This window comes from Mytilus edulis, chromosome 5 (assembly GCF_963676685.1).
Source record: "Mytilus edulis chromosome 5, xbMytEdul2.2, whole genome shotgun sequence".
Lineage (NCBI taxonomy): Eukaryota > Metazoa > Mollusca > Bivalvia > Mytilida > Mytilidae > Mytilus > Mytilus edulis.
In genome coordinates this window covers 85,952,903-85,963,739 of record NC_092348.1, presented here as the reverse complement: position 1 = coordinate 85,963,739, position 10,837 = coordinate 85,952,903, and the positions used below count along the sequence as shown (strand labels likewise).

General features: G+C 32.5%; 2 protein-coding genes across 3 annotated transcripts in view; one reads left to right on the top strand and one right to left on the bottom strand.

Annotated features, from left to right (window-relative positions):
- LOC139525537 (uncharacterized) overlaps positions 1 to 10,837 on the top strand; it is a 228,890-nt gene that overhangs the window by 119,134 nt on the left and 98,919 nt on the right. The window lies entirely within an intron of this gene.
- LOC139525536 (uncharacterized) lies at positions 5,646 to 9,863 on the bottom strand. Of its 2 annotated transcripts, none has more exons than XM_071320940.1 (7): positions 9,733 to 9,863; positions 8,944 to 9,120; positions 8,482 to 8,562; positions 7,786 to 7,974; positions 7,255 to 7,316; positions 6,127 to 6,952; positions 5,646 to 5,897 (listed from the first exon to the last, which is right to left on the bottom strand). In XM_071320940.1, the coding sequence occupies exons 2-7, from the start codon at positions 9,116 to 9,118 to the stop codon at positions 5,818 to 5,820; spliced, it is 1,413 nt and encodes a 470-aa protein (XP_071177041.1). In that variant the 5' UTR covers positions 9,119 to 9,120; positions 9,733 to 9,863; the 3' UTR covers positions 5,646 to 5,817. The 2 variants fall into 2 exon arrangements, with proteins under 2 accessions (XP_071177041.1, XP_071177042.1); XM_071320941.1 differs by having other exon boundaries at positions 7,786 to 7,971.

Genomic DNA, 10,837 nt, shown 5'->3' with positions numbered 1-10,837 from the left:
ACAATTTTGTCATTTCAGTACAACAGTAATAATAACCTATACTTGATTTTATATTTTATCATCGGAACATATGTTTCAATGAAATTATTCTATACAATGACATGCCTTTTTAAAAGGAGAGATGAAACGTGTTTTTCAGAGGAAGGGGTTTTGAAGTTAGAACAGCCAACATGAACGATGCGGTATCTAGGTCAAATATGTCAATTACGAATTGTAACACATTGTTGTCATTGTAAAAGTATAAGGAACAAAATGTGTATCATTTTAGTGTTTGAAAGTGGTTTAATTTAAGGAAATACATTAAATGCATATCAATTTGACGAAATTCATTTTTCTGCCGTAGTCAATATACGCATGTGCAAACTAATTTTATTGGATAATAAAGTATGGTTTCTTTACAAAGCTTAAGAAGCACGTCATATTAGAATAAAGAACAACGTCATTGATAAAAAAAAGTCAATAGACAAACAATAGAACACAAAACAGAATATAGAAAACCAAGACTGATAAGCACGAACCCAACGAAAAACTAGGGGTTATCTTAGGTGCTCTGGAAGGGTAACTCATCAGTGCTCCACACGTGGCAACCACCGAAGGTTCGGTGGATTCTCTATAATCACAACGGTTCCTCAACCAATCCGAAAAACTATGAGTGACCGCCACAATTATAATAACCATGCAATAATACTGAAAGTGGCGTTAAACACCAACCAATCAATCGATCGATCAATCAGTAATCAAACAATCAATCAACCCATTACTCCGTCAATCGTTTACAATTGGTTGTACTTCAAAAACTGAAGTGATAAATTATAGTTAATTATGATAAATTCTAAGACCTACAAAACATTTATAATTTATAAATTCACATATAAAACTAGAGCCACTCTTAAAGTCATATGAAACCTCAAATTAAAAAAAATAAAGCATGTTTTTTTTATAACTAAATGGATAGTTGCCATTATCAAACTTATGAACATATACTTTTTTTCTGAAGAAAATTCGTTAATCTGACTACATTTATAAGAAGTTTTTTTTTCAATTGCTTGCTTCCAATTCGCCGACATATTTCCTGTATGCAAGTGACCTTAGCGTGACCCTGTTCGTAAAAACCCGGTGATCCCAATACTTCGGGATCTGTCACTGAAATAAACTATTATCCGATGGTACATGTTATACACGTCCTCAATATGCATGCTTCTTTGTTCATTGTTTATCAAAGGTGACAATCGGTAAACTACCAAACACGACAATTAAGTAGGGTTCATATTTTCACATCATAACAGACAGAGAGAAAAAAAAATGACGATAATACGATATGTTTGCGTTAAAAAAAGAAAAAATCGTGCACAGAACTATGTTTATGATGTTTACATGCATTGGTTCAAGAATTGGATAAATGTTATTTTTCACCAGTCACTCGTTTCATATGACTTATGAACTACTAGATATAGGAAGATGTGGTGTGAGTGCCAATGAGACAACTCTCCATACAAATAACAATTTAAAAAGTAAACCATTATAGGTTAAAGTACAGCCTTCAACACGGAGCCTTGGCTCACACCGAACAACAAGCTATAAAGGGCCCCAAAATTACTACATGTATCTTTTAAACAACTGAAAATTTAAGAAAAACAAAATTTAACGAATCATATTAAAAATAATGACAATCCTTAATATGCTGTGCTATTACCAACCCTGTCAAACGAGACGACGCAGTAAGTTTAATCCACAAATAGACCTTTAACAATGAGCAAAGTTTGGGAGCCCCATCATGTGACCGTATCGTTAACTATAAAAGGTTCCTACATGACAAAAATGATCCAAAATGTGAACTTTCCAACGAAAAAAAACAACGACTTGATGTATATGACGAAACAATCATTGAAACGAAAAACAAATAAAGTCGGTTGGACATGGTTTTATTAATTCTATTGGCATGAAGTTAAAAAAAAACACAACTAACATCGACAAAAGACACAAAATTGAAACAATATTGTAGTGGGTTTTCTTACATCATTTTCTCAATGTTGCCATTTTGTTAAGGAGACAGATTTATACAAAATATCCTTGTTTCCGAGACAGAGTCCCTGTATTTCTTTCGTATAATTGTAATTTGTGCAAGTTTTAAAAATAAAATACTGTTTAAACTAAAAGACACTAAGTACCAAGAGCACTCGCAGTTACCGAAAGCTAGTTTAAAATTAAATAAATGTTCTCCCAGGCTAAATTTTCTACCGGTGAAAATCCAACAGATTATGCTTAAAAGAGGGACGAAAGATGCCAGAGGGACAGTCTCATAAATCGAAATAAACTGACAACGTCATGACTTAAAATGATACGGACAAACAGACAAACAATAGTACACATGACACAACATAGAAAACTAAAGAATAAGCAACACGAACCCCACCAAAAACTGGGGGTAATCTCATGTGCTCCGGGACGGTGAGGAGATCCTTCTCCACATGTGGCACCCGTTGTGTTGCTCATGTTATAATAATCCGGTAAATAGTCTAATTCGGTAGGTCACATTCATGAAAAGGAAGGTGGATTGTAGTTACGACGTAAGGAACATATCCGATATCATCTGTGAAACGGTTATTTCATAATGGTAAACCGAATCGTGACGGCGTCCGTAAAATTTACGAAGGGATGATTTCAACTTCACCATTTGGAACTCTTGGTTTAATAGCTTCCTTGTAAGCAGCAACCCTATATCAAGAGAATTGTGATAGGAAATACAAGCACAGGAATATCGTATCAATTAGGAGATATATACCCCGTATGCAGGTGCTGCTGGAATGTTGCTATTAAGAACTGGAAAGTTCACAATTGGAAAGCTAAAATCATCTCTTTCGTCGTAAAGTTTTGTTTTCAATCGACCCTCATTGTCAATTTCTAGATGTAAGTCAAGATATAAGGCCGACTTAACTGTATCTGTTGTGTCCTTTATCTCTAGTTCGATTGGAAAGATGCGTTCAACATAGTCACCAAATTTTGAATTATTTAGTGAGAGAACATCATCTATATATCGGAAAGTAAAAATTAAGGATATTGCTTACTTCTTATCTTTCTTCATAAGAAGTTCCTGTATGAAGTCAGCCTCATAATAATTAAGGTGTCATACAAGGTCTGAGATATAACATGATCTTGTGCAATGCGAAATTAAAAATTTATACTTAGGCGACAAAATGCAAGAGGGCATAAACTTTCATAACTATATAGCAATTGCATATTGCTTATATGTTTTAATTCATGAATAACATACAGTCCTTTCCACTATTCCACTCTTATCTCAACCCACTTTTATCTAGCCTCTAACTTTTTGGTCCTTCTGTCCACTAATTTTAGTTTTCAGAGTGGATCAATTCACAAACGGTGTTCCTATTTATATTTGTCTTTCAGATTGACCCGAGCGTGTAATTTTACGAGGACATTAAAACAAGGGTTTAATCCAACATTTTCTACATGAACAAAGGAGTAGGTCCGGTAAGGACCGATTTTGGCCTCAAATTTCAGGTTTATCTGACGAAAGATTTTGACCACTTTTTAAACACTTAAGTGTCTATTTTATTTGAATTAATTAGTTTATGTGAAAGATTTTAACAGATTTAGTCATTAAAAACGATCCAATTCAAGCTCAAATATGAAAAATCTACCTAATATGCTGGAAAATGTCACTTTTCAGATGGTTTTTGGTAAAAAAATGAAAGTGGCCGCATCCGTGTTCATCCTCAACCTTTATATGTGTTATGTATTATCATAAAATACAACTTACATTTCAATATTAAGGATGAACACGAATGCGGCCACTTTCGTTTAACACGAAAACCGTCTAAAATTTAACTAAAATGCTAGAATTATGAGGATTTCAGTAATTTAGCATGACTTAATGGTGCTAGTACTGGATATATGTGCATTGTATTGTCAAAAACAGCCCATATTTACGTAGCAGAAGCATTCTACTGTCCAATAAATAACTAAGGTTTACATTTTAACAATTTTGTAAAACTGCTATATTTTGGGGCCAAAAAGGGGTCTTACTAAACCTACTCCTTTCTGTACCAAGTCAGGATTATGCCAGTTGTTATCCATTCGTTTGGTGTGTTTGAGCTTTTTTTTTAATTTGGGATTTTTGGAATTCCAAATCATTTCATCTAAACTTAACCAAATATCAAAATCAGAAGTTTTCAGAACAACATTCCGTATATTATTTACGCACTGATGTCAAATGAAATGAAAAAAAGTATTGTGTAGTCCATTACAAAACTTAGTTTCATCATTGAATATCGTTTCTAATCATTAACAAGCATTATAAAAAAAAAATATTAACAAAGTATATTTCTATTGTCTCGAAAGAGCAAGTATATAAAAAAAAATCAAACAATGATGGTCGGAATTTTAAATTTCGTTATACAATAAAAACATTATTCGAATACTTCAAGTCAAGGTATATATATATATATATACAAGTGTCACATGTTAATATACAAGTTGAGTTCTCCGTTTTACAGTTGGAATTAGAGTAGATGGTATAATTTTGTTTAGTAACGGAGCTGATGAAAGAACTGTTTGTATTGGCAGCTTTACAACACAAACAATTCCTTCGACCACATTGTTTGTAGCAACCGGGCGATGGAGTAGGCTGCTTTGCTAATACAGATGTCACTAATTTGTCACGGATGTTTTTAGGTCTTATAAAGGCCATGACGGAGAACTCAATTTATATATTAACATGTGACACTTGTGGCATTCAGTATGTGGGAGAAACAATGGACAAATTTAATATTCGGCTCAATAACCATCGTTCATCGTACAAAACCAACAAAAACTGTCCTCTCACAAGACATCTTCGTTCAACGAAACATCCTTTTGATAATGTTACTTTCCAAATTATAGAAGTCAACACCGAGTGGGACACCACGGCGAGAAGGAGAAGAGAAAACTTTTGGATCCACCAACTCCACACTTTAGAACCTGATAGTCTTAACGAAAAAGACGAAAAAAGATACAGGAAAGATAAAGAATAATTTAAAACAAAGCATCGTCCTTTTTATCCCGTAATATTGGCAAATGGACGTTGCTAACTTCAACTACCCATTATGTATTTTTAAGGTAGCTAAATCCAAGTGCAACATATACATTGAGCTGCAAAATTTTCTTATTTTCAAAGCAGCTAAATTCAAGTGCTCATAGACATTGAGCTGCAAAATTTTCTTATTTTAAAGGCAGTTAAGTGCAACATAGACTTTGAGCTGCAAACGTTTCTTATCATCTACATCCAATTTCACCTGGATAGATGCACGCTTGATAAAGCTAGTTGGTCTAGCGAAATATTGCGTTTATTTTCATCATTTTGTAAATATTTTAAACATTCTTATATTTGCATACTAAATAGTGTGTTAAAATTACATTGTTAGGCAATCTATAATTTTATTTGTGTAATTGAATTGATCTCTGTACTGATTAATCCACACTCCCATAGATTTGTATGTCATGTGCTGCTATTTATAGGCACTTATATATATATATATAAATGAGATGATGGCCTAAACTCCAAACTCAGTTGGACTTGGAGCCGATTAAAGCATCTCATATAAAGCATTCGTTGTTTTTCACAGATTCACCCGTTATAAACGCCAAAGATTTATATGACTTTTTTATTAAACAAAAATCTCATAGGAAATACAAATTCATAAATACACAAGGCAGGAAATAAATTTTCATAAATAAACAAACAAATACATGTATACAGAGACAATACGAATGCAACTGTTCAACAAATATGATTGGAGCAGGGTTTGACTGAAGGTTTTAATGTCTGTTCAGAATACATCCAACAAGGCTTCGTACATAATCCATCAGCTTAGGATTTTTCACTGGTTTTGCCTCCCCTATAATATAAATATAGAAAATAAGTATCAAAAGCAACGTAGTCATCCGTTTTTTTTAATCATCACAAAAAAAAATCTTAATATTTGAAACGAGCTACTCATATTACTATGTTTCGTCGATTTGAAAATAGCGATAATTGGCATCAATTGTGTCAATATATATATGTTGTTCAAAGTCACAACTATTTCAAAAAGACAATTTAAAACACTGCACAGTTTAATATATTACCTGTAACCATTTTCTCCTTAACTTGAAATTCCTTTGATTTAAGTTTTTCGTTTAGATTAGTTTCTTTAGCTCCAGGTTTGCCTTTTCCATCAAATTTACTGGCTTCTTGTTTCTCTTTATGGTCGTATGTTTCTGGTTTCCTTTTTTCTTTAGAATCATTTCGATCAATTTTCTTTTTCTGCTTAGATTCCTTAGCCTCCGATATATTTTTTTCCTGTGATGATTTTATTTCTTCTTTTCTTTTCTGTTTTGACTCGTATTCTTCTCCCTTCGCTACACATTTTTCATATTTCTTCTGGTTCTTAGCTTTCTTTTTATCCATCTTTCTTTTCTTCTTAATTCCCTTTTCCTCTTGTTTTTTTTTCTCCTTAGATTCCTGAGCCTCCATTTTCATTTTCTGTTTTGATTCATTTTCTTCTAGTTTTATTTTCCTTTTGGTCTCCCGGATTTCTTCCTTCGCTACACATTTTTCATATTTCTTCTGGTTCTTAGCTTTCTTTTTATCCATCTTTCTTTTCTTCTTAATTCCCTTTTCCTCTCGTGTTTTTATCTCCTTAGATTCCTGAGCCTCCATTTTCAGTTTCTGTTTTGATTCATTTTCTTCTAGTTTTCCTTTCCTTTCAGTCTCCCGGGCTTCCATTTTTCGTTTCTTATTTGATTCTTTTTCTTTCAGTTTTCTTTTCTTCTCAGCTTCCTTTGCTTCCATTTTTGCTGTTTTCTTTGCCGCTATGAATAGATCTTTGATTCCAACCTTGTAATCATTGGTCTTTTCAGCAGATATTCTTTTGTGTTCCATTTCATCTATTTCAAGTTTGTCTTCTGTCAACTGAAATCAATAAAGGTTTAAGTCTCCCATCACTGATTTGTTGATAACTTAATGCATACAGTATCAAGCATAACGCATACTGCAGTAACAAGCATGATACAACTTACGTAAAAACGTTTTCATAATAGACTAAAATGTAAATACAAATCCTGAACAGTTGTTTTATAATTTGACTTTGTTCAATTTATGAATGAGGAATGACTTAAATGTATATAGAAACTAGAATAATATCAAAATGTTTGCGTGAAAGAACCAAAATAAGTGTAAGGATTAAATTGATATATAACAGTAAATATACGTACATGTAAAGCTCCCTGTCCATTGCCATCTTCGTTTTCAAATAAACTGATCAGGGATTCACATCCTTAAAAAAATACAACTAGTAAAAGAAAGATGATTCTACATGGATATTTTTATTTTTTTATTTTGGTTCGATCTTTTAGATATTTGAGCATCAATTAGATATCACACTGGGAAAAGGTGAAGTGATACGATTGTCAAGCAGACAACTACTGGTTTCCACAAGCGACATAAAGACGTTGATGTTTGCAACTAGAGGCCCCAAGCGTAAGACATTAACACCAAACAACCCCATACTGTATTGTAAGATATAAAAGGCAATTCCATGATTAAATGTGAATTAATATGGCAGACGGAGAAAAAAATCAAGATAAAGAATTGAATGCATGGTAAAATTAAAATTATCATTTGAAATTATGACATACCATTCTACATTGAGATTGAATTTTTTAATATTGTTTGTTATACCTGATATTTATACTTTGTCAGTATTTCATAAATTGTTATTGGGTGGGGTTTTTTTTATAACTTACTGGTAGCGTTATGATTGAAGTCATGCTCCATGTCATCAATTTGGAATATAAAATTCTTTTGAGGCAAAGGTGTATCATCCCCTGCTCCATGTTCCATCTCAGGTAATTGGAATTTTACTGTATGTTCTTTTAAACACATTTCTTTGTCGGCTCTTTCTCCAGCAGCTGACTTCTTTTGGGTTATTTCTTCTAATTAAAAAAAAAGGATATGAAAAGATTCACAAAACCTGTTCATCAGTAATTAGATATTTTATAGTTATTTGTAGACTGTCTCTCCATAGTTTTGTGGTTTTTTTCCATTGTTTTGTTGGATTGTCTTCAAATTAAACGAATTCGTATTGTCCCTGTTTGTGTCTTCAGACCCTTATTTGAAAAATAAGACTTTTGAGTAATGGGAGAAAAATCTTTTAACAGCTCTCAAAACAAAAACAGAAAAACAAACGAAACAAACCAACATTCTTAAATATTTTTTTTATGTGATAATGCACTTTCAACTGGCCATTCAAGCCTCTTAATACATGTGCTGTTATCGAAAAGAAGGGAGTTGATGTATTAATTCAGGATACAAAATAATTACATGTACATAAAAAGCAAAAGCAAAGGAAACACGCCTGTATTGTCGCTCTTCATCTGAAAATCTTACATCATGTTGTTTACATAACTTACGCCTCATCTAATGAATTATTGTGTACATACCATCTGAAGTTGTATCTGTTACTGCTTCATCTGTTTTCTTGCCTTTTTTCGGCATATTCTCTCCTTCGTCTTGCTCTTCGTCTGTTAAAAAAATTGACATTACAATAAAAAGGTTAAGTAATACCTAGTGAAATTATTTGTGCGTCTAAATTTAATAATATTTTCATTTAAAAAAAATCATATATAATAAAAAAAAAAAAGTAAGAAAAAAGAAGGAAATACAAATACATTTGGTACAAGTATGACTGAACAAACATGTACGACATCAATTTTGTGAGTAACGGTTGTAAATTGCCAATTTTGAATTTCATTACTGTTAATAATATTTTTAAAAAGTGGTACAATTACCATTCAGTCATCAAAGACTAACAACGGTATGCTTAAATCAGCTTATTATATATAAAAAAAAAAGGAGAAGAAAAGAAACATGCTCCATGTACTGTGTGTATTTGCTTAGCTCACCTGTCGTATCTCCTGATGAACTGTCCTCTTGGGAATGTGGATAATTATCTCTTACAATTTCCATTCTTTTCCAAAATTCCAATTCTTGAGCGGACTTTGCATTTTCTTTAAAATCCATAATAAGCTGCTTTTTTGCAGCCTCTAACTGCTGGAACGGATTATCCAGGTCATCCATAGCTACAATAAAGGTTTCACATGTGTGAATTAAATTAAAGGAGGTGATGAAAAATATATAGACAAATGGAACACGATTCCTCCCCATTACACCATTGTTTTTATAAGTTCCGTTTCGGTTATTGTTGGGAAACATGTAAAGGTTTTATACAACGAATGCGCACGCTGGATAACGTATATAACGCAATGCACAACGCTGAAATCAATTCATATGGTTTCCCCGACTGTTTAACAATTATTGCTTTCATAGCTTTACTTTCTTATTGTCTTCTGATATAATGCAATCAGATATTGACTAATTTTGCGTTAAAAATTTATTAATCATGTACGTACAACACTAAAATATTGACAGAACAAAAAAACAACAACTATATAAGCTCCATCCTTTTGTGCATTTCACTTTAAGCACACAATTTGTTTTCAAAGTAAAATCATATACAAACGGAATAGTGTTTCATAAATTCTCCTTTCCGTCGCATTTATACAAAACCATGAGAATATTAAATGTGATGAAAATATTTTTTCAAGAATAAATATCTATAAACTTTTTAACTTATACACATATTCCATACAGTAAAATCGAGAGAAAAAAATAGTTTTCATTTGTTTTCTTACCTTACTCGGATAATTTCTCTCTTCAATTCTGTTTTATAAACAAGAACGAACGCTTCTTCGATTGTCTAAAAAAAATAGCTGTATATCGATGAGATTCTTTCATCAACGACGATCTGTAGTTAGCGATCCTAACTGTGACGTCTTCATCAGCGATACCGTGACTTCCGGTTTTTTTCGATCCCTACTTAAGTCACAATATTCTAAATAACGAATAACTGGACAGTTAGTGATAAAAACTGTTTAATGCTTTGATGTATTTGAAAATCTTATATTTATAAATAAAGATGCCGGGTTAACGACAGTGATACAGCAACCGTCAACAACAACAATACCCCCATTAAAATACACCGATTACATACAATAAGCAAATGTCTATACATTTCATTTTACAAATACAGTTTAATACTATAATTTTCGTAAAAATATTATAACAACAAGGGACGTTATATCGGACGTATTTGGCGATGAACAAAAAACAGGACAAAGCCATACCAGGCTTATAATTGTGTATGCGCGTTTCGTCTTCATAAGACTCATCAGTGATGATCGTTTGAATCATTATAGGGTAAAATTGTGTAATATTGAACTGAGGAGGTGTGGTTTGATTGCCAATGATACAACTATCTACGAGAGATTTAGGCAAGAAGATTTTAACCAATTTAGGAAAGTGTATTGCATCAACAGTAAGGAAGAAATACTGAGTAAGCAATGAAAAAACAGTACGACAAAATGTGAAACAATTCTAGAGAAAATAAATTTCAAAGGCACACAACAACACACGACAACCACTGACTACAGACTTGAGACAAGAGTATGCATAATGTAGTGGTTTAACATGTTTGTTAGCGCTCAATAATCCGGATCTATCATAGAACAGTGGTGTAAAAGCGCGACATAAGAACAAACTTACACATATACTTAAGCATCAGTTGAAAAAGGTCTGAATCTTAAGATTTGAACCAAGCAAAATAAACAAACTGCCTTGGAAAAAAAGCGTTTGCCGATCTCATCGAACTTGTAATTATTGAAAACTAGTTAAAATCATTGGCCATATACAGTGATAGCACGGCCCAAAGGATAACAGTAAAACACAATATCTGATATG